General features: G+C 41.4%; 1 protein-coding gene across 1 annotated transcript in view; it reads right to left on the bottom strand.

The window, feature by feature from the left end:
- THBS4 (thrombospondin 4) overlaps nucleotides 1–4,092 on the bottom strand; it is a 44,161-nt gene extending 40,069 nt beyond the window's left edge. The window contains exon 1 of the mRNA XM_037529938.1: nucleotides 3,956–4,092. Coding sequence (XP_037385835.1) covers nucleotides 3,956–4,043 — 88 coding nt within the window. The 5' untranslated portion in view covers nucleotides 4,044–4,092. The remainder of the gene's footprint in view (nucleotides 1–3,955) is intronic.
- Nucleotides 4,093–25,182: the final 21,090 nt, after the last annotated feature.

Here is a 25,182-nt window from a genome sequence, read left to right as displayed (position 1 = left end):
GGTTATAAAACTGTAACATGCTATTTGAAATATATTTGCATAAAAAATTTGAAAGACAGAACAACATATTGTTAACACGAATAGTTGCTGTATCTAGATTATGTAATCATACTTTTTAAATTTCCTTTTTTTGGCTTTATGAGTCTTTTTTTTTTACAATGAACAGGTATTGCTTTTGAAAGTATTGCAGTATGAAAAAATAAATAAAAGCTATAGACAAAAACCTAGTTACACAAGAATGTCTACTTTTTTCAAAACACACTCTGTCTTCATCCTGAATCTGTATTCTTTTGCATGGATCAGAGGACCTCACACCATTCTGAATTTAATATTAGAAGTGCTAGAAAGTAAAAAATCTATTATGTTACTTCTAGTACCCTCCACTCCCCAAACATGAAGACTGCAGCATACAGTACTTTCGGAGGGAAACTGAATTTTTAAATTTCCAGATAATTGAAAATTTTACATTTCCCCAGTGAGGAAGACAAAGGAAAATCAGGCAATATATTGAAAAGCCCCACTCAGGACCAGCACCATCAAAAAGAGATGTGTGTTTATGAATTGCATTAAAACACTAAATTTTTAGTATTCTGGATTCTTGCTTTGACTGTGATCATGTACATAATTTAACTGAAACTAAATTATCGTACTTCAATCTGTATGGTTCATCTAAGCCACTGGCTTCTCTCTCAAGAGGCAGAGTTAGGATTAGTTAGTAATGAGTTTAGAGAGTGTTCTGAGAAGGAAATGAGACACTACAAATTTCTATTCATGTTCTTATGTTCTAGTAATAGTGTCAGGACCTAAGCACAGCCCTCTAGTGATAGAGGGGAAATTACTGCTGCCATGAGCCCGACTTCCATGGTATGAAAATCAAATCCATTGTAATTTAAGATTAGCACTGAAACTCAGAAGAGAAAGGAGATAAGTATCAAGTTGAGCTGATAATTAAAAGACTAACTCAATAAAAGAATCTGTCAGAAACTTGGCTTAATCAGATCATCTACAGCAACAAAAGTAACCAGATAATATAGGTATTACAGCCCGAGTTCAAATCTCCCTAAGACAGGCAGCATTATCTCGGCAGAAGCAAAACTCGCGCCTGCACCACCCACGAAGCTGTGAGTTGCAACATCAAGAATACAACACAAAATTCAAGCCTGCCAATGTCTGCAATAAGAAAACATGTGGGGCTCCCCGGTGGCGCAGAGGTTGAGCGCTGGGTTGGGAAGTTGCCTGCAGCCTGTGCAGCGCCGGTTTGATTCCCGGCTGCTCCCCGGCCACCGGGGGAGGGTCCCACATGGCACACAGACTTCTCCTGCGGCCCGCTGCTCCCCTCAGCCGTGTACTTTTGTCCTTCTGCCTGCTCTGCTCTCCGTTCTGGCTCTGGTGAATTCTCTCACCCTCCCACGCTTCTGACTGTATCCAATGCTTGCATAAATAAATAAATAAATCTTAAAAAAAATCTGTTAAAAAAAAAAAAAAGAAAACATGTGAATTGTGTTTACAAAAAAGAAGAAACTTTCTGATCTAAAGCAATTGCAAAAAAGCCAAAGTGGGGCTACATCAAACTAAAAATCTGCACAGTAAAGGAAATCATCAACAAAATGAAAGGCGAACCTATAGAATTAGAGAAAACATTTTTAAATCAGATACTGATAAAGGGTTAATATCCAAAAATATGAAGAACTCATATAAATCAACAGCTAAAAAATCCGATTAAAAAATGAGCAGATCTGAACATCTTTTCTCCAAATACACACAAATGGTTAACAGAAACATGAAAAGATGCTCAACATCACTAATCTTAGGAGAATGCAAATCTGTTTAGGTTTGTTGTTAAATGAAATATCACTTCACACCTGTTTAAATGGTTATTATCAAAAAACAAAAAGACAAGTGCGGTCTTTGTGAAGAAATTGTCATGCGAAGAAAAGGGAAGCCTGCATATTGTTTGTGGGAATGTAAATTGATAAAGCTACTATGAAAAACAGCATGGGGGGGTCTTCAAAAAGTTCAAAATAGAATTACCACATAACCCAGCAATTGCATGTCTGGGTGGAATCTTATTTTTATCCAAAGACAATAAAAACAGTCACTCAAAAAGATATCTGGACCCTTATGTTCAGAGCAGCATTATTTACAATAGTCAATATGTGGAAACAACTTAAGTGTCCATTGATGGATGAATGGATAAAGATAATGTGTTATCTATGCACAATGGAATATTATTCAGTCATAAAAAAGAATGATATCTTACCACTTTCAACAATGTGGCTGTACCCTGGGGGCATTATGATATGTGAAATAAGTAGGATAGAACAAGACAGATACCATATGATCTCACTTATTTGTGGAAGTGCAATCTGAAAAAAACAAAACAATAATACCAAGGAGATTGGTGGAGCATAAAATGGGTAGAGGGGATCAAAAGGCACAAACTCCCAGTTATAAAACAAGTAATTCATGGTGATGTGATGTGCAGCATGAGAACTACAATTAATACTGTATTGCATATCTGAGAGCTGTTAAGAGAGTAGATCCTAAAAGTTCTCACCACAAGAAAAGTTTTTGTAACTATGTGTGGTGGAGGATGTTAATTCAAATTGTCTATTCACTGATTACTTACAATGTATAAAATTATCAATTCATTATGTTGCACACCTGAAATTAATGCTATATGTCAATTAGTCAATTACAAGCAAAGTCAATTGGAAGCAAAGTCATAGGGAATAAATGTAGAATACAACATTTCAAATATTTCAATCTAAACTAAAAGCAATTCTGGTTGCCTGGTCTGGGGAAAAAATGAGTTATTTGGTGAAATGCAAAGCTCAACTGAGTGATCACTCCCATGGGAATGGAAGGGAGTGAGAATGCATTTTACAGGCATTCTTCACTCTATCTTGGTGAGGAACAACAACTTTCAGTTGTGTACCTTATTTTAGTAGGTTTGGTGAATAAATGAAATCCACAAAAGTGGTACTCAACAAAGAAAACAATAAAAGCAATGTTTTAAATTGTCCATTTATAACTGAATTTACAACTACATTTTAAAGCCTCCTTTTACAAACCTGATTTTAGGCAAAAAATAAGGAAAACAGTTTGTAACTCTTCTAGGGTTCCTTAGTAATTAAATTAATCTGGGCACCAATTTCAAACAGATGAAGATCACCACTAGATAGCCAGAGCCCGGGAGACCTTTTCTTGCTTAAATACTTTCTTCCTTTTCCTCTTTACAGAAATTTTCTATTAGCATAAATGCTTTCTGTCCAGCCATTATTTTCACCCCCATCTCACAGGGGGGTTTGCAGATCTCCCAGCTGCCTTTTCAAATTATCCAATTTTTACCTCTTCATAGAGAAAAGACCGATTTTGTCACCCTCTCCTGTTCTATTTATCCCAGGAATCAAGGAATCAAGCCAAATCCCAAAGGAGACTTTGGTGTCCACGGAAAGTTACAGTAGAAACAAGGCGAGTGGCCGGGTAGTTGAGAAACGCTGCGCCTTTCTCGGGTAAACAGAGAAAAGCTGCGCCTTTCTGGGGTATGTCCGCATCCGCTCTCTGAGCGAACGAGCTCCGCATCGTCGAAGAATTTAGGGGGCAAGGGATGAGGGCAGGGCGGACCATACAGCATCACACGGGACACAAGTCAGCGTTCACCTCACCCCACACAAGCTTTGAAGGAAACCCCACGCCCCTGCGTAGACTGAAAACTTTTGCGTCTCCAAACGATGGTTCAGGGAATTAGTCTCATCGCGGGAAAATCGAATCTCAGAAAATTCTACACTCGATCACCGCTTCCCATCACAGCAAGCTTTGACTCGGACCCCGGAGGCACCGCGGTGTGCAGCGAGGCCCCGGGAGCCAAGGGTTGAGCAGCGCGCCCCGAGCGCGGCGTTGGACGGCGGCTCCGCGAACCAGGGACCCGGCGCCCCCGCCCGAGCCCGCTTACCCTGGGGGGTGGCCTGGGCGCCGACCCCCAGCCACGGCTGCAGGCCCAGGTGCAGGAGGAGGACGGCGGCTCCGCACGCGGCCAGCATGTTGGCTCTTCTGCAGCGCGCGGGCGCCGGGGAGCAGCCGCAGCGGGGCTCTGCCTCGGCGTCCCGGGGCGGCGAGCTGTCTGCGGGCGGGACCCGCCGGCGGCGCAGGTGGAGGGTGCGCGGCGAGGGGCGGGCTCCCAGCGCGGCGTCGGGGGCTGCCGTCGGGGGCGCGCGGGCGTCGGGCGCTGCGGGGCTGGGCGCGCTCGCGGCTGGTCCCGCGGCCGCGGCCCGGGCTCTTTATGGTCCTGCCGGCCCCGGGGCGGGGGTGGGCCGCGGCCGGGGCGGCCCCCTTGGCTGGGATTCCCTTTGGTCGGGTAGCATGGGGGCGGCCGGACGGGGAGCGCGGATGGAGGGGAGACGGCGTGAGTTTGGGCACGCGAAAGAGACCAGACCCAGCCTGGCTCGGGGGTCAGGACAGCGGGATGAGCGAGGTGGAAGGAGGCTGGTGAGCAAGCCAGGAGGACTTACGCGGAGGGCCGGGTAGAAGAGATGGGGCGAAAGAAATTGACCCCCACCTGCTAGATATGGGCATTACTGGCCCCCCATCTTTTGTATGCCTCTTGTTTTCTGAAAAGAAGACCATTGGAAAGGCTTTTAATGGCCATCTCAGGCTCCTTCCCAGCTAACTCTGAAGGCTCCCCCGGAACGTTCTGCCCCCTGCCCCGCCCCAAAGTGGTCCGGAGAATAACTGGTTTATTTTCATTTGACTTTTCGTGACTACTTCAAATGTTGAATTTTTTCACATAAAGTTTTCAGATACGAACAGTGGACGTTTGAAAGATTTTGAGATTTTAAAGAGTGACTTATTTATTTATACTAGCACTGGGTACAGTTAGAAGCGCGGGAGGGTGAGAGAATTCACCAGAGCCAGAGGAGGAACAGAAACAGGCAGACTGACGAAGAACACTGCTGAGGGGAGCAGCGGGCACAGCAGGAGAGGTCTGTTGCACCATGCGGGACCCTCGCTGGCGGCTGGGGATCGAACCGGCACTGCAGAGGCTGCGGGCAGCTTCGCAACCCAGCGCTCAACCGCTGCGCCACCGGAGAGGCCCGAATTTGAGATTTTAATGTAAATATAACACCTCAAAAAAAAAAAAAATCTATCCGGACAGGAACATCATATTTTATGGGGAATTAGTTTTCAGTCGGCTATGCAAGAGGGCTCTGCCCTCTTCCCAAGAGATTCCACAGGAGTAGGATCCGAAAGATAGGGGAGGTAAAGAAATTATCAGTCGTCCTCCTAGGCAAAGCCCCATAAAAATAATGTGAATTAACTAGAGGAAAAAGTGGTTCCGAACAATAGCAAACTTTTCCTTTGACTAATGAATGGCCAAGAGCCAACAAAGTATTTCTATCCCCACCTTTATGTCTCAAAGAAATTCATTTCAAAGTGTAAGAAGCTATCCAGCACAGGCTGGAAGATTAACTCATCATCTTGTGTCTAGAATAACTCCTCAGTGACTATGATTCCATTTACATTACTGACCTGGAAATAGTCCAACCTAATTGTAATCTAGGCCTCATTTAATGCCACGTTACTCTAAAGTACTGGGTGGTATGGGTCACCAGACAAAAGATGTACATGCTTCTGGCAATGAGACTATAAATGAATGAAACAGATTATACTTGAGAATCTTCAAATCTTCAAATTGTGTCCTCAGGTGTTGCCTAGATCAAAGGGAGCTCCAGACTTCCAACTTCTTTTTCTAGCAGAACAGCTTTGCTTTTGTGTTTATATATATATATATATATATAAATGGACTGCAGAGTAAGCAAGAGTAAACTGAAGTTACTTGGAGGCAGATTCCATTTTTTAAGTCATTTTGTTTAGGTATCTTCGCTAGGCATTCCCAATCCTAGAAAATTTCCAGCAAAATAGCTTGTACAGATAGGCACAGAATAAATTGGTTGAAACTGGGATGACTACTGAATGTAACGGAGCAACAAAAGAATCAAATGACTTTCTACTAGCTGAACAGAATTTACAATCTACTTTTACTTCTAAAGAGCCTGCATTTTTATGAAGCCATTGACTGGGATAATTCAGTCAGCTTTATTTTAATGTCCTCAGAATCAAGAGAAACTTACAATAAACTTCACCAAATTGGCTATGAAATCTATGGCAAAGGACATGAAAGGGTACATCAGTTTCATTTCTGTGTCATCTCTCCTTAAAACATCTGTTGTCGGGACACCCCCGGTGGCGCAGTGGTTGAGCGCTGCGCTGTGAAGCTGTCTGCAGCCTCTGCAGTGCCGGTTCAATCCCAGCTGGCCGGCGAGGGTCCCACATGGCACTGCAGACCTCTTCTGTCTCATCCGCTGCTCCCCTCAGCAGTGTATTTCGTCAGTCTGCCTGTTCTGTCTCTGGTGAATCCTCTCACCCTCCCACGCATCTGGCCTGAAGCCCGGTTCTTGTATAAAAAAACAAAAACAAAAACAAAAAACATCTGTTGTCATATGTATCACACTGAGTTTATTTTAAAATGTATTGATTTAATTCCCTCCCCCAATATCAGACTGTGAGCTTTTTAGCACTATCTCATTTTTGTTGTTCCAATTCAAGTACAGTACTTTGCACTCAAAAGTGAGTAGTGAATTGACATCCTTTTCCTATGAAGTAAGGTAAGAGTTGCTGTGGTATGTTAATAATCCACTGGAAGTTGTAACAGGTAGCAAACATTGCTCTAGCTGTCCACTCTTGTACACACACACCTGCTGTCTTCCCATTATGACTCTGGTCTCGGCCATTTAATTCCTTGGCTCGTAGGATTTTATCAAAGTACCATAAGCAGAGATTTTAAAAGGTGCTTGTTTCACTGAACTGACTTATTCTTGCACCTCTGCCTTTGACCCGATAGCGTGCCTGTGTTGGCCTTGTTAGAGGATGAGAGACAGGGTACAGAGCTGAGTCACCAAGAAAACCTGGGTGCAATTTAGTCACTTAATGAGGCAGGAAATTCAAACTGTGCAGACCTTAGACCATGTGCAGGAATTCTCATTCCAGCCCTACTTACTAACCACTAGAAACCCCCAAAGTCATTCTCTTTGCCCTGCTCTCTCAAACCATTGTCAGACCAGCTTGGGAGCCTGTGGTGCTACCAGAAAGCCTCATTACGTAAGTTATAAACCTTTCCCAACCCTTTTGCTGTATGTATGGCACCATCACCAACCTCAACATGCAAACCAATTTTGGGAACAGCGATGCTCATCTGGCTTCTGCTCCTATAGTTCCTCAGAAATGGGAGAAATGACTTAAATTACATATTGTGATTTGGCACAAGTAGAAGTTTTATACATTTTTGTAACTAAACTTGTATAAAAGTTGTTTCTTGTGTCATTTTCCACTTGAATAATTCAGGAGAAAAGAAATGGAAGATAATTATCAAATTTAAATATGGTTTAAAGAGACTATGGCTTATCTAAGGTGTGCCGATATACACCAAATGCCTAGAAAGTTTAAACTTTGGGTTACTGTTTAGTTTAGTGTTAATAACAAAGGAAGGAGTCTGGTTAAATGACAGGAAAATAGCTTCTCCAGAAACTAGTTAGACCCATGAGGGTCCAGTAAATGAAGCAGGGGGCTTTTGATTAGTTTGCAATTAAAACACTTTTTTTTTTTTAGAATTTAAAAGATATTTTGCCTTAGCAGTTAGGCACTGAAGATTAGTGAAGCAAGAATATAAGTGTATAAATTCACTCATTTTCAACCTAAGAGTCTAAATAGACTATAAAAATCTCTCATTAAGCTACTCAAATAAACTTTAAAAACTACTGTGTAAAAATTCCCTAGGAAAAAAGCCAGAAATGCAATTGAGAGGGCATGTATTACAATTAATAACTATGTCTATACAACTTGAAGCCCAGAGTTTTGACAGTGACTGCTCTCCTTCATTAAGAAATAGATGAATCCATCTAGATGTTGGTTCCTGCAGAGTCTAGTGATCACAATGACGACTGTATCAGAAAACTCCCAAAGTCAGTGCCAGGTGTCTAAATGTATTTGCAGAATGCAATGAAATCACAGAACATAAAGTAAACTTGCAAAATATGCTAAAAATTACACCTACTTACATGTAAGGAGTTTAGAATTTGAGTTAATTTGGCTTGAGTTGGGTTGAAGTTCATCTATGGGGGCAAAGAGTTGTAAGTAAATTAATAGCATTTCTTGAATTCCTTCAGGCATGTTTAACCTAACTAAAAAAACCTAACACTTGAAGGATTTTGGCAGTTTTACCTGTCAACAAGGACATTGGTACTGCTGATTAAAAATGAGCCTTAATGAGTTCAGAAAGGAACTGCATTTTCAAACACTAAATTCTAAATTTACATGAGTTTTGCTATCTAACCATTGACAAAGGTGTTATGTTAGAAAGAGCATTTGCCTATTAGGCATGAAATCTTAATTGGAGTATCCTGTCACTAATTAATTAGTTATCCAATAAATAACTACTATGTATTCATTCATTAACTGACTCAACAGGTATTTATTGACAGTACTCTAGAATGTGCCCAGCACTGTCTTAGATAGACAATGGACATATATAGCTGAATGAAACCCAGTTCTTGTTCTCCTCTGCTGTCTACTCAAACTGATAATATAAACAATATCTTAAGGGTTATAATAGACATATGTCCTAAGAAATAAAGAATTACTGAGGAGAAAGCAACTTGTAGTTACAAAGAATTAGAATAGGCTTCCTAGAAGAGCTGGCTTTTCATTTAGGTCATAAAGGGTGAGGAGGCTTGCCCCCCCCACATGATAATGTAAGGGAAGAATACCACAAGCAGAAGGTATGGTGTAATTTACAAGATCATGGAGGGAGATGTCAAGATGATGTCTGTGGTTCTGACCTGGGCTACTTGGTGGACTTGGCCATGTTGAGTTTAAAGCACCTTCAAGATAATCAAGTGGAACTTTCACTAAGCATTTAGTTGCATGGGCCTGTCGCTAAGAGAGATGTATAGGTGTCAGCATCATTTATAGGTAGCAATGTCTATATGGCCTGCAAAAGCCTAAAATATTTATTCTCTGGCCCTTTAAAGAAAAAGTTTTTGACTTCTGTTCTAGACCATATTTTTTTCTGGCAATCCTACACACTGGTAGACTTTTTAAAGCAGAAGTAAGGATGAGAAGGAAAGAGAAGCAAATATTAGTGGAGACTTCCTGATATTTCATTCCTTACTCTCTTCTACTCAGACCTAGAAATTGAGAGGCACAGGGCATTAAGGTACATTTTGCTCCCTTGTATCACAAACTAATGTCAAATCTACTGTTCCTCTACTTCCTCTCTTTTATTTTTTATTTATTTTTTTTAAAGAGGCATGTATTTTTATTTATTTATTTGTTTGTTTGTTTGTACATGCACTGGGTACAGTCAGAAGCGCGGGAGGGTGAGAGAATTCACCAGAGCCAGAGCGGGGAGCAGAGCAGGCAGAAGGACCGAAGTACACTGCTGAGGGGAGCAGCGGGCAGCAGGAGAGGTCTGTGCACCATGTGGGACCCTCCTCCGGATGGCCGGGGAGCAGCCGGGGATCGAACCGGCGCCGCAGAGGCCGCGGGCAGTTTCGCAACCCAGCGCTCAACCGCTGCGCCACCGGGGAGGCCCTTCTACTTCCTCTCTTTAGGTACGGTATTTTCTAGTGGTGTTAAAATTGACCAGTTTCATATGAGTCTCAGGAGAAATGGGAGTTGGTCACCTGACTTGAAGAAAAAAAGTCTAATGAAAATGCAGCTCCTCTTATGGATCTAGGAAAATGGGAATTGTAAACATTTCATTATTACATTTGAGCATTACATTTCATGCTCTATGCCACGTGTTTCATCACACATGTCAGTTAAAAATGGAATTCTGACATATAATTCTCAGAAAGAAATTTCCTTATGGAGTTCTGATAGGTCCCGTCCCCAAAGTAATTCTCAGCATGGATGTAATTACTAGTGATGTTGATTATTTTGGCTGCTGCATTTAAAAAAATTCATCAGCTGGAAAGGAAAACAGGACAAATCCAGTAAGGTATAAGTTATAGCAGAAAAACTGCAGGTGAGCAAACATAGCAGAGGAAGTGGAGAACAAGAAGAGAGAAGGGGAAATGAGTGAGGACTGGAGAAGGAAAGGCAAGAGAAGGCAGCAAAGGGCTCTTTGAGGGTTAGCTCTTTGTGTCCAGAGCTGTTGAAAGCCCATTCCTCTCATGTACCTGTCAGAGTTCTATGCCCCATTTAACTCATCTTTCAATATAACCCCCCACCCCCGCTCACCCCCCCACCTTCCAGTAACGTAGGAACTCATTTCCCAGGGCCTTCCCAGTGGAGCTAGAGTGTTCCACTGCAGCCCCCGGAAGTTGCCCCCGGCTTCATGGCCTGGGTGTTAGTCCTCTCAGGACTACTGTTCCTTTTAGCTCAGCCATCACAGTGACCTTTCAACACTGTCTGCATCTCTGATGGTTAATTTTAGATGGGTAAGCCTCTAAACTTAGAGGCCAGCAGACTTACTCTAACACACTATATCAGGGCTCTTCCGATGACATTATGAGTAGTTTGTTGTTTTTTTTTTTTAAATCTTCATTTGTACAACACATGTTATTTATACATATGCCCTTACACAGACAGGTATGCAAATGTGTGCATGAATATGCATAAATACATATACATACCATCTTTTTCTCTTTTCTGTGGCAGAGTCTTAGTAACTCACATAATAATAGTAATCAACTTTAAATCTGATATAATGATATGTATAATGATATAAACCAATTTTATATCATTCAGATATTGAACCCTATCTTATATTTGATCTCATTTAATCCTCATGAGGTGAGACAGATAGGATAGTTATAATTCCCACTTTACAGACTAGAAGACTCAAGGTCGGGGAAAGTAAACAAATTTCTCTGGGAAATGTCAAAGCTTCCAGTCCGAGGTCCAGCACCCTCTTCTCTGTGGCCCTGCCTTACTCAATGCACAAAAGCTTCTTTCTGGGTAGACCAAGAGAAATGAGACCATCACAGTGAATTTCTTGTTAATTTAACTTACTTTCTTCTAATATTTATTATGTGAAGCCCCCAACTGGTTTTGCAGTATTTGCTTTTTATTCTCCATACTTTTTAAAGATGATTGCCAAAATGTATGTGGTCACCAGCAAGAAATAATCATGACCCAGCCCTGTCTTGTGAAGGAATACTATGTCTGATCTGAAAAGGTGGCCTGCATGGGTTTAAAGCCAGGCTCAGTCACTTACTAGGGGTGTGGCCTTGTGGAAGTCCCTTAAGCTCTTGTTGGGGAAGGTGGTGTCTCAGTTTCCTCACTTGAAAATGGGAATGATAGCTATCTTGTGAAGTATATGAAAACTAGCTCCCGTATGGTGCTGACCAATTGTGGCTCTCAATTATCAGGACTTGTTTATTGCTAGGTTAGGCTTTGACTTTGGAGACCTGAAGGCAACTTCCAGAAGTGTGGATATGAAACATTTCTGACTAGGGCCAGAGAAACAACAAGGGGTAGTGTCCTGGTCAGGAATGTGGCAGGCTTTACAGTTGTATCACCTGGGTTCTGCCACTGTGTGCCCTTGGGAAGCCATTTAATGTCTCTGTGCCTGAGATTGGAGTGTCATTCACAAGATGGAGATACTAATGGTACCTGTAATATGTAAGAGGGGTAGAAATATCAATGACACTTGTTAGGTGAGGGATGAAATATAACCCAGTGCCTGGCATGTACTTGCTCCATTATCTTTTTAAAATAATAGGGTTCACACCAAAAACCCCAAATAGCCAAAGCTCTCCTGAAAAAAAAGGTAATGGAGGCATCACATTCCCAGATTTCAAACTATACTACAAAGCCATAATCATCAAAACTGCATGGTATTGGAACAAGAACAGACACACAGACCAATGGAACTGAATAGAAAATCCAGAAATAAACCCACAGATTTATGGTCAACTCATCTTTGACAAAGAAGCAAAGAATATGCATTGGAGCAAAGAAAGTTTGTTCAATAAATGGTGCTGGGAAAACTGGGTTGCTACATGCAAAAGAATGAAGCTTGACTACTACCTCACACCATACACAAAAATCAACTCAAAATGGATTAAAGAAGTAGACATAAGACCTGAAACCATAAAATACATAGAAGAAAATATAGGTGAAACACTATATGACATGCACATCAAAGACATCTTTACAGACACATCACCCAAAGCAGTGATAGTGAAGGCAAAGATAAACAGCTGGGACTACATCAAATTAAAGAGCTTCTGCACAGCAAAAGAGACAATAACCAAAACAAAGAGAAACCCCACCGACTGGGAGAACATTTTTGCACACAACACTAATGATAAAGGACTGATCACAAAAATCTACAAAGAGCTGATGAAACTCAACAAAAACAAAGAAAATAATCTAGTCAAAAAATGGGCAGAAGAGCTAAAAAGAAACTTCTCTGAAGAGGAAATGCAAATGGCCAACAGATAAATGAAAAAATGTTCAACATCACTTGTAATCAGGAAAATGCAAATCAAAACTAAAATGAGATACCATTTCACACCAGTGAGAAAGGCACATATTAAAAGCACTAGCAACAACAAATGTTGGCGAGGTTGTGGAAAAAAAGAAACTCTCCTGCACGGCTGGTGGGAGTACAAACTGGTCCAACCACTATGGAGAGCTGTGTGGATATTTCTTGACCTACTAAACATAGAGCTCTGATATGATCCAGCAGTTCCACTCCTAGCTATTTATCCAAAGGACACAGAAACATCAATTCCAAAGAGCACCTGCACCCCTATGTTTATAGCAGCACTGTTTACAATAGCTAAGCTTTGGAAACAACCCAAATGCCCAAAAATAGATGACTGGATCAAGAAGATGTGGTACATATACACCATGGAATATTACTCAGCATTCAAAAAAGATAAACACATGCAATTTGCAGCAACATGGATGGCGCTGGAAGGGATCATGCTCAACGAAATAAGCCAGAAAGAAAAAGAAAAATACCGGATGGTCTCATTCATAGCAGGAATCTAGAAAACTTAAATAAGGGATGAGGAAAAAAGAATAACTATAAGAAAGAAAATATCAAAATCAACGAAAAACTATGAACCAGAGACACTATATGGGGGGTGGAGGGCGGGGAAAGGAGGGGTTGGGATCAAAATAAGGGGGTTGTAATTGTATGGGGAATATAAAAATAAAATTTAAATAAAAGAAATAAAAGAAAAAAAAGAGTTAGACTTCAGTAGAACTTACATAGATTTGATGAATTGTCTTAGACTAAAGTAATTAATATATTAACCAAGTTAATTGAGTGCTAGGAGATAGACTGATTTTAGTAATTGAATGTAGAATAGGAATTTTATACCCACGTTTGTAATTGGGAAAGTTTAAATGTTGCCAAATGTTGTGCTGTCTTGTATGATTGATCATGCTAGTAAATGAGCTGTACCTAGGAAACTAATTGTTCTTAGGTTACCAAAGAAATGGCCTACAGGTGTAAGGCCAAGGGAGTCTTTACATGATTATGAGAAAATATGTATTGATTATCTTTGCTCTGCTTCAATGCTTATGCTGATGTAATCCCACTGCTCGCCTTAAGGTATAAATAAAGACCCGCTGAGACCCTCAGCAGGAGATACTTGCACGAAAAAAAAAAAAATAAAATAATAGGGTTCAGATCATTCCATTTGTAATTGAGTTTGTTAATTTATTATTGTTCAGAACATAAATGAGAAGAAACAAGGGAAGCAGGTTGCCTTGACAACCTGAAAACAAGTAGAACATATTCACTTAGGGAAGGGGCACCCAACTCTCCTGTAAAAAGAAGAGGCCAGCAGTACTTTGAGAAATGTTCAATTACCCTGACTACAAACAGAATTAATGCTTTTGGGTGCCTTGGTAACCTAGGCAAAAATTGAGCTTCTAAATCAAGGGGGAGGCTATGTTGCTATATATAGAGATACAATAATCTCACTCCTTGGTAACTCTATGTGTGCAAGGATATCTAGATAAATTGGCCAACATACAGATAAAAAAATAGAGAGTTTGGGCCAGGGAAGGTTCTGGAATAAAAATATTTTCCATTTACAACCTGTAACTGACACTAGGGAATAATCTTCCCACTATAATCAGGGACTGTGGGATATCATGGAATGTTATGATTCTGAGTTTGCTTGTGGCAGAACAGATGTTTGTTTTTTTCTCTCTCTTCTCTAACCCCCTCACTTTCTCAAATATTCCTGTTGATCAATTGAGATTTGTGTTCATGTGACTGAGGAAACTAATGGTAACTTAGTCAGCTATCTAGGGAAGGTTTTCTCTGGTTCTTGGGGAGGTTTGAATGAAGGAAGTATGACATACTCATAGAGTAGTTGGATCCAGAGTATCCCAAGTCTACTACAATGAGAGAGAGAAGGAGAGAGAGGGAGGGAAGGAGAGGGAGAAGGGGAGAGCAGAGATGGAGAGAGGCTTTACAGTTCATGCTTTATATAAGCAAATTAAAAATGGATATAAGAAGAATGCACTGCACTGTCAACAGTGCTGTTTCCACTGTTGTTATGAATGGTATTTATAATCATAAATACTGAGGTGTTCTTTCATGATTGAGCTATTCTTTATACATTTTTTTGTATAGAATTGTGGGTTATAACTTTACAGTGATGCGAATAAATGGACTTCATGAATTAGGGGTAAAGACAGATTTACCCCTAATTCATGATTAAACACTATTTTGTGTGTTAAGACAACGGTATTTTCAACTGTGTAGTTAAAAGGTAAATTTAGTTGTTTGTTTTGTTTTTCAAAACTTACTTGTGTTCATAACTGCTACTGCAATCTCTACAGGACCTTTCAGATCGGCCATCTGTGGTGAGCAAGATGTGGCTTTCGGGAAAACCCTATAGGAAAGACTAGCACTCTCGAGGTTGAGCTCTCAGATACATGGAAAAGCCAAGATGCAGGGTAAGGAAGGGATCCCTGATAGCAAAGACTGATGGATCTCTGCTGGCAAGAAACTGGACAAAATTAAGAGGTAACTAGTGAAGTGTGAGATAAATCTAAGGGAATGATATTGAGTACATATGGCAAACTTAAAAAGAAAGATGAGGAGGCCTCCCTGGTGGCCTAGGAGTTAAGTCTCAGTGCTATCACCACTATGGCCAGAGTTCGATCCCTGGCCAGGGAGCTGACCCACATGGCGCAGCAGGCCTCTCCTGTCTCGCCCGCTGCTCTCCTCAGCAGTGTATTTCAGTTGATCTGCCTGTTCTGCTATCCACTCTGTCTCTGGTGAGTCCTCTCACCCACCGCCCCTCTAGCCTATATCCCAGTGCTTCTACACAAAAATAAATAAAAATTGAAAAGAGAAAAGAAAGATGAGACATGTAAAGGGGTCAGAATGAGAGTCTACATGTCTAATTATAATTTTAGAAGGAGATATTAGAAAGAATGGAAAAGAGACAATATTCAAAGAGATAATGGACAAGAATTTTTTTAGAATTTTTAAAAGACACCAAGCCACAGAATCCTGACAAATCCCTAATAGGATAAATTACAGGAAAATCACTCCTAGGCATGTGATAGTGAAAGTTCAGAATACCAACGTCTAAGAAAGGATCTTTTTTTTTTTTTTAAAGATTCTTTTTTTAAAAAAAAGATTTATCCATCCATGCATACATGAGCTGGGGTACAGGCCAGAGTCGCCAAGGGTGAGAGGATTCACTAGAGACAGAGTGGGAAACAGAATAGGCAACTCCGACGAAATACACTGCTGAGGGGAGCAGCAGATGAGTCCAGAGAGGTCTGCTGCACCATGTGGGTTGTTCTCTGGCTGGCCAGGGATCGAACTCATGCTGCAGAGGCTACAGATTGCTTCATAGTGTGGTGCCCAACCCCTTGTGCTACCAGGGAGGCTCTAAGAAAGGATCTTAAAAGCAGCCAATGAAGTTCTCCCCCGGTGGCGCAGCGGTTGAGCGCTGGGTTCCGAAGCTGCCCGCAGCCTCTGCGGCGCCTGTTCGATCCCCGGCCACTGGCGAGGGTCCCACATGGCGCAGCAGACCTCTCCTGCCGCGCCTGCTGCTCCCCTCAGCAGTGTATTTAGGTCCATCTGCCTGTTCTGCTCCCCGCTCTGGTTCTGGTGAATTCTGTCACCCTCCCCCGCTTCTGACTGTACACAGTGCTTGTATAAATAAATAAATAAACTAAAAAAAAAAAAAAAAGCAGCCAAGGATGAAAAATAAATCACTTACAGTATTTTACTGTTTTCAGCAGCAGTCATGGAAACAATTAAGATATGTAATATTGTTTATTTATTTATTTATCTTTGTGGAATCCTCGCCGGCGGCCGGGGAACGAACTGGCGCTGCAGAGGCTGCGGGCAGCCGCTCAGCCCAGCGCTCAACCGCTGCGCCACCAGGGGAGGCCCAAGATATGTAATATTATATTTGATGTGCTGAGAAAAAAATAATTAACAATCCCAAATCAATATTAGTAAAAATATCTTTTAAGAATAAGGGCATACTGAAGATATCTTAAGACAAGTAAAGCTGAGTTTAGATCCTCACAAAATGAAATTCTAGAGGATATACTTTAGACTCAGAGAGAATGAATTCAAATTAGAAGACTGAAATGCAAGAAGTGGTGAAATAAGTAAATGTAAGTATCAGTCATTTAAAGACAACAATGATAATGTTCAAGTTTGTTGAACTAAATTAGATAGCACTGGAGTATTATAAACTATAAAGCTTGGAACAAAGCAATTTGATAGTCTTGTATTTTTCAGAAACAGGTAAAAAGATTAATTTTAGGGTTTATTAAATTAAAAATCTATATTAACCTCTAGAAAAAATAGACAGAGGGTATGCTACTCTGAAACTAGTAGGAGGAAAAAAATTGAGCAAGGGAAAAATTCCCTCAGGAAGACAAAATTTTGTTGGTTTGTGTGATATTGTGAGTTATATACATATTGGTCATTCAGGTGAGATTTGGGGGGAATGATGATCCGAGAGGGCATACAAGCTCTCCCCATACCTTGTCCCATGCACCTCTTTCATTTGGCTGTTTCTGAATAATATTCTTTGCAGTAAGTTGGTGATCTAGGAAGTACATAGATTTCCTGAGTTCAGTGAGCCACTCTAGCAATTTAATCAAACCTGAGGAGGGGCTTCTGGGCACTGCTCTACAGCCAGTTGGTCACAGCACAGGTAACAATATTGGTTTATGACTGAATTCTGAAGCGAGGGGTAGTCTTGAGAGACTGAGCCCTTAACCTGTGACACCAGAGGCTATTCTGGGTAGACGTGCCGAACAGAGCTGAAATGAATTAAATTCTCAGCCCCGCTGCTGGTGTTGGGGAAGTCTCCACACACACTCATTTTGAAATCTGGTCCAGGAATCCTAAAGAATATGTTGCCAAGCATGTGGGATTGTGCCATCCATACCACTAAGTTTTTCCTATGTAAAGATATAAATAAAAAATTTCTAAAACTTCAAGTTCCAATAAAAAGTTTTGCCGCTCTTGGGAGGTTTTCTTTATGGGTGATAGGTAATATGTATCTGTGAACTATGTATTTTTGCATTTGCCACCAGGAAACCCAGCCCAAATATTGGCTTCCACTTGAATCATTATGGAGGAACCACCATCCTATATCTTTTTTTATATTCTCCTTCCCACTGTGCTCATCTAACATTTATTTTCATTTTTCCTGATCCTGATTTTCCTCTTGTGTTCTTGTTACCTGTCTTAAATACTCTGTGGAACAAATTAAGTATGAATAAGTAAATATATAATTGAATGGGTCAATCAATAAAATCAATAAATATAAAATGAATAATGCAAATAGAAGATTGGGAAGTGGCAGCTGTTTCATTTGCCCTTTAATCTTCGTTGGTGGAAGCACAGGGAGTGGTATGGGTAACTGACCCTGTTTGAATCAGTTCAATCAAGGTTGGAATAATAAGCAGTCTGTCCATGCTTGGGGTTTTCAATAGCTGCTACTGGTACAGACCACTAAGAAGCAAAAGTATTATGAAAAAAAAGAAATGAAACCTTATTACCTCACATTGCTAAGACTTTATTAACCAACTCCTAGAGGTAATAGTGATTTTAAACATGATAATATGTGCATTCATCCTATCACTTATGAATACAGTTTTATGTCTCAAGTAGAAATTGTAAGAACCTGGCCTCCTTTGAGAAAATGAAGCTGATTATGGCAGTAGAATTTGTTCTAAGAGTTCATCTGACTTGATTCAATTTATGCTAAAAATAACATCCAATTCCCCTAAAAAAAAACAAAAAACAGTGGAGACATTCAAAAGAACAGAAAATAAAAATAAAATGAGTTTAAGACTACTGTGTAGGTGTTATACAGGAGGGCAACAATGGGTGATCCTCAGAATTAGACTACGAAAGGAAATAGCCTCTGTCAGGTGAGCACACATAACAGGCCAACCCAGTACACAGCCACATCTTATTGAGCACAGAGATTTGACTTGAACCTGTCCTGAATGAAAGATTTCAACACATTTAAAGAACAGCGCGTCAGCCAGTTAGGGAATTGGCCAGTCACTGAAGTTTAGAAATGGGTAGACTGAAAAAAAAAAAAAAAAAAAAGAAAGAAATGAGTGGACTGGAAAGAGTCAGTGAGGCAAAGTTGGCAGCACACATGTAAGAAGTACTGTTCAGGGAAGAGTGCTCCTGGCCTCAAACACAGTCTTTCTCATCCAAGAGGCAGAACCACATGGTAGAAATGGATGCAACAGGTAATTATAGGCTGACCCCATTAAATATCCCTTAGTTGCTTGCCAAGCAACTTTTCTGTTAAATTGGCTTCCTTGCAGTTTGTCTAAGAATGTACTTTCCAGGCCTTAATGCTAATGTCCCTCTTATAAAAGACACCTCGATTTTTAATGACAAAACTGGCAGTCAATTTATTGTTCTTCAGCCTCCCTCATACACTGAAGAGAGTCTTTGTATTGCTAAGACTGAATTCCAGACCTGGTCTCTAGGGCTTTCACCATGGAAAGAAATACTCACCTTGGGAGTCAGTCTGCCAGTCTTCCTGTGCCTGGTCTCCCCAGGGTCTTCTCCATGAGTGAATGCTGACAATCACAATCACTTCACTAATGATGAAGATGAGCTTGGTCCAGTGAAATAGTGATTATCAGGAAGTCCCTTATCAGTGGGGCAAATGTGCCAGAAAGCATAGAGATGAGTTCCGGAATACAGATTCATCTTTCTTATTATCTCTGGTGGGGCTTCTGGCTATCTTGCACCCATTCTGCACAGGTGAGGCAGGCTTCAACCCTTTAGAATGTGACCTCCTATCTCCCCCAGAAAGTCTCTTACCTGCTACCTGGTCAGGTAAATTCCAGAAGGCAGTGACTTGCTTTGGCTACACCCGATCCCTGGATGAACTAGGACAAGTCCATACCCGAGATAATCAACTCCTACTTAGCTTTTGCTGCTGCCAAGTCAATACTAAACAGACCAAAACTTTCCCTACCCTATAACTGGTTGTTTATTTTAATGCCAAAAGAAAAAGTATGATAGGGTAACATCATTTTCCTTGCTTCATTTTTTTTCTCATTTAAATTTGGACAATGTTCTAAGGTTGAATACTGAATGTTCATTACTCTAAAGGATGTAAAGTTTCCACTAAAAGATTACTTACTGGAATAGTACCATCTCCAAGTTCTTGTAATTTCCATTTGGACTGGGAAGGAGTGTTAGGGAAATCTTGGCTTTATTTGAATCTGGTAGTGATGACATAAAACCATCATACAAAGGACCTAGTTATTGGGGACAACCCTCTTCCCTCCTTTCTATATATGCATAAGTTAAGCAGCAGTTTGAGCGCAGCGCTGTGAAGCTGTCTGCAGCCTCCACCATGGTGCCGGTTCAATTCCTGGCCGGCCAGGGAGATTCTCACATGGCGCGGCAGACCTCTCCTGTCTTGCCCACTGCTCCCTTAGCAGTGTATTGCGGTCCTTCTGCCTGTTTTGCTCCCCACTCCGTCTCTGGTGGTTTCTCTCACCCTCCTGCGTCTCTGGCCTGTACCCCAATGCTTGTATAAATAAATAAATCTTTAAAAAAAAAGTTAGGATTCAAAGAGGTGAAGTCACTTTGCTAGAGAAGGTCAGTGGCAGAATAAGATGAAAAGCCAGTGTTCCAGGCTCCACTTCCTCGCTGAAGTACAGGGCTGTAAATGAAGCTCTTTACAGAGCTTTCTACGATAAGCTCAATGCTTATCATAGCCCCAGACAAGAGAAGTGGACTTGATGTTCCCTGGTTATTTTCCTCACTCCAGTTCAATTCAGTCTCTTCTCTATTCCTTCACACCCCACTTTTCTTGGGCAATAACCCATACACATTCACAGGCAAACATCAGTAGCTACTCCATTTTATTAGCCATTTTCTTCTTCTCTTCCCCCCACTACTGTTTTGGCCCCAGCACCACTCTTGGTCTGTTAGCTTGAGGCAGTCTTCTTTAAACGGTCCTGCTGCACCCACAGAGTAGCATTCTACTTTTGGAGACACGCCACAACTGCTAGGGACCACTGTCATGTCTGCTGGGTACCACAACCCAGGCTGCTGGAGATCATTGTTATATCTGCTGGGAACCATATTCATGTCTACGAGGTGCTGCTGTTACATCAACCGGGGTGACAGTCACATCTGCTGGGCACCATGATCACATCTGTCAGGGACCCTACTCACGTCTTCTGGCAACCACTATCCCATCTGCTGAGTATACCTTGGATGCTTTGGATGTAAAACTGTGCAGCATTTTGAAGCAAAGTTTGAAAGGTTATTTTTTTCCTGGTTAAGTGGAATATATATAGGAAGCTGTGCTGACGCTAAAGCAATACTGCCTTGTATTCCAAAGAATTGTTTTCACAGAAACAGTTCTTTTTAAAATTTTACTTATATTCCCCCCGCTAGCTGGGATTTGGTGATGAATTACTGGGATGCTGGGTCAGAAGGCAGAGTAAAGAATTTGTCTAAGCTCTATTCAGAATTTCTTCTGATGTCTTGTTACTGGATCAAGTTGCCTTTCTTCTCATCTTAAGAGTAAATTTCCGCCAAGGTAGCTTATATAAGGAATAAGCACCATTACAACTGTTTACTATGTGGTAGGCCCCGTGTCAAGAGCTAATTTTACCACAGTTAATTCTTACAACAGTCTTGTGGAGCAGATACAGTTATTAGAACCCTATTTTACAAACTAGGAGGTGAGTCTTGGAGAGGATACATGACTTTTCCAAGGCCACACAGCCAATGCGTGGGAGAACTGAGATTTAAAATCAGACTTGTAGAATTCTAGAGTCAGCTTTCTTAATCTTACTTGTACACTGCCTGGTGCAACCACACCTTGGGCATGCCATCCCTTCCACTGGGCCTGGCTTCACCTGACCCCCAGAAGTAGACAGAGACAGGGCTTGAAGTAGGGCTCTTTATGGAGATATTACTTTATTCTTAAAATATAATTATGTAGGTTCTAGCAAGACTCCTCTGGAGTTTAGAGATTAAGCACTTCTTTTGTGGGGAGGGCGGAAATTTGCCTCAATCTGAGGATCTGTGAGGCCCTGCCTGTATGCAGCTAAGTCCCCTGCATTCCAGCACTGGGTGTGTGGGAGAGGAGAGGGCAGAGGGCACAGGGCAAAAGGCAGAGGGCAGGGAAGAAAGGACTTCTGGCAGAGTTACATATTTCACAGGAGAGTCCCAGGATGAAGTCCAGTGGAGCATCCCCAGCCATAGGCCGAGATTTTCTAAAGACACGTTTTAACGTGAAGATGTTAATAGCACTGCTTCAGCAGAAATGAAATTTCCCAAGTTGTGGCTCTGGATCTTATTTCCATTATCTCCTTAGACATATTTAAAGTTACTAGTTGTGGAAACACTTAGGTTGCCTCAAGTGAGAGATACTGGAGTTTAGGGAGTGAGGGCAAGAAGGAGGCCAGGAAACTATAGCCTTCAAAGGGGTGTTTTATAAGTAAGAAGCCCAAGGGCTTGATAAGCTTCTGAGCTTCAACTTCTGGTTGAAATTTGCGTCTAAGGAAAAAACAAAGCACTTCTAGGAGCTGCCTGGCCAGAAGCAGACATTTTATGATCCATTTTCTGCCCCCAGTTTAGGTTTCTTTTTCTTTTCTTTTTTCTTTTAAATACATTAAAGCTACTTTAATTGGTTTTACATTATAATGTCCACAGAAATTTGAAATCAGGGATTAGAGATTAATACTTGCCCTCCTAAACACGCCTCCATAACCAGTTTGTTCCATCATTTGTTTTAGTTGCATGATACCGAGAAAGGTCTAATTCACACAGAAAAGTTGTTGCAAAGAGGTTTTAAAAGCTGTGACCTCAGAATAGCGTTTCATTGAACAGAAACAGCAAGAGGCTTACTTCAAAATCTGGTCCAGGCGGCCTCTAATGTGTTAAAATTTGATGCATAGCACTTTTAAATACATGCATGTTTTTACTTTTTTTTAAAATTAAAATTAATTTCTTTCTTTATATATATATATATATATATATATATTACATCAGGTGTAGTTCCCATAGAATGTCCACCACCAATTCACCTGTGTATTCTACAGTTTCACTCTGATTTTCCAGTTACTACAGCTGGACTCTTTCTGTCTTATTCAAACTGCACCAGCGGGAGGGACGGCTTGGGAGGTTAGTCTCGTGTCACCTAATACAGTGTCCTGCTGGTGGGAGTCTTATTACCAGGCTTCTTCAGAGGCTGCTGATCTCCTTTAGTTCAGCCTATGTATGGCAGTTTTTATCTTAGGTGCCAGTCCCAGGACCAGTCAGTGGCAGAAACCAGTCTCCCTGCTTTGTTTAGAGTGGTGGTGGGCACTGAAGTTTTTCTTAGTCCCCTTTATTTCCACACACCATCACTATGCTGAAAATCTAAGTACTTCTAGCCGCAGAAAGTGATAAGTTTGTGTTAGCAGTAACTGACTTGTGTCAATACAGTTGCTGCTTTCTTTATGGAAACATGACACTTTAGCCCATTTTACCTTCTTTTTTTTTTTTTTTTTTTAAGATTTATTTGTTTATGCATACAAGAACTAGGGTAGAGGCCAGAGGTGCAGGGGGAGAGAGGATTCACCAAAGACAGTGCAGGGAACAGAACAGGCAGACTGACTGACATACACTGCTGAGGGGAGCAGCGGGTGAGTCAGGAGAGGTCTGCTGAGCCATGTGGGTAACACCCTGGCCAGATGGGGATCAAACTCATGCTGCAGAGGCTGCTGATAGCTTCATAGTGCTGTGCTTAATCCCTTGTGCCACCAGGGAGGCCCACATTTTACATTCTATATTAAGTAATTTGTCCTGATATGTAGCAGGCCTCTGAAAAGCATCCATCCCATTGTTGGACACAGAGAGAGCTTGAAGTAGGGCCCTTCACAGAGATCCTGCTGTAATCGGTTCTCCTTGTGGCTTTGGGTTTGGGGAAGCTGCCTGGAAGTGTGCCCTCAGGAAACTGTGCAGAACTCTGGGTAGTCAGTCTCTGCCTCATTCTAAAACGGAGCTAAGTTGCAGTCATCACTACTCAAGTAATATCGCCTGACACGAGCAGTGTCTCAGTGGCTCTATCCCCATTTTTAGCTTTTTTCCTGCCATTTGTGCTTAGTGGGTGGCTTCTTCCATGAAGTTATTTTTGATATAAAGTAATCCATAAGCTGAACAAACTCAAGCAATGGTTTTCCTTCTCTTTTGTGACTGTTCTCCAGTATCCATTCCCCTTTATGGCTGCTAGCAACCATACGTCCTCACCTCTTTAAAGCTACAGTGGCCATTCTAGACATTCTAGCTAATGAGATGTGAGTATGAAGCGTTTGAACAACTTCCAGCTCACATTGTCATAGATGCTACCTTGTTGGCTGACAGCCCTCTTTGAAAATTACATCAGCTGACAAGAGCCAACTCACCCAAGCCCATGCCCCTTCCCAGAATAGCTCCCAGCCAGTAACTGGTCAAGAAATATAAGGGCCCAACTTCCCATCCAACTTTAAGGGCCATCTCAGCTTCAGGGCTCCCTACAGGGCCAGTTGAGACCTTGTGATTGTTCTGCAGTCCAGTTCTTCCCTCTACCCAATTCTGCTTTCTTCCTCCCTCGCTGCAGGTGTGACCCCCAGGGGCACTCCCTAATCTGCCTCCTGCATGTTACTCCCCATCTCAAAGTCTGTTTCCTGGGAAACTCACTCTGCAACACGTCTTGAAAAGAAAGCTATTTGCCTGCAGCTTTGTCTACTTTTCTATAAGGTGGAGCAGAGGGAGGGTGGTGTGAGCGAGACTCAACTGTGGATGAGGAGAATGCCTCATGGCATGAAGGAGCAGCGAGACAGGCAGTACTCTACTTACTGGATGACCACAGTCAAGTTTCCCATGAGCCCTGGGCCACTGACCACCTGCACACTTCTAATCTGTGGCAAGATGGAATAATCAACTTTGATCTCATTAAAGCTACTCTATTTTGGGGGTCTTTAAACTAGAGTAACTCAGCTTATATGCTGAGCTGGGGAAAGTATGATCTACTCCCTCAGATCTCTCAGAACCTTATAAACAGCAGTAAGGATTCTGGACATTATCTTAAGTGAAATGGGTCTTGGCTGCATCTTTAGGCACTGTGTCTATTGTTTGTCTAAAAACTGAGTTGCTTTGTCCTTAGAGCACATTAACCTTGACATACCTTTAAGAAAAAGGTTCCATCCTATCAAAAGTAATTTACAGATTCAATGTTATTCCAGTAAAAATTTCAATGACATTCTTCAAAGAAATAGAACAATTATTGATGAAATTCATATGGAAGCACCAAAAACCCCGAATAGATAAAGCTCTCCTGAAAAAAAAAGGGAATGGAGGCATCACACTCCCAGACTTCAAACTATACTACAAAGCCATAATCATCAAAACTGCATGGTATTGGAACAAGAACAGACACACGGACCAATGGAACTGAATAGAAAATCCAGAAATAAACCCAAAGATTTAGGGTCAACTAATCTTTGACAAAGGAGCAAAGGATATGCACTGGAGCAAAGAAAGTTTGTTCAATAAATGGTGCTGGGAAAACTGGGTCACTACATGCAAAAGAATGAAGCTTGACTACTACCTAACACCATGCACAAAAACCAACT

The sequence above is a fragment of the Talpa occidentalis genome, unplaced genomic scaffold (assembly GCF_014898055.3).
Source record: "Talpa occidentalis isolate TD23 unplaced genomic scaffold, MPIMG_talOcc4v2.1 talOcc4.6, whole genome shotgun sequence".
NCBI classification, from domain to species: Eukaryota; Metazoa; Chordata; class Mammalia; order Eulipotyphla; family Talpidae; genus Talpa; species Talpa occidentalis.
Note: the sequence above shows the minus strand (reverse complement) of the source record. Positions and strands in the feature narration are given on the sequence as shown.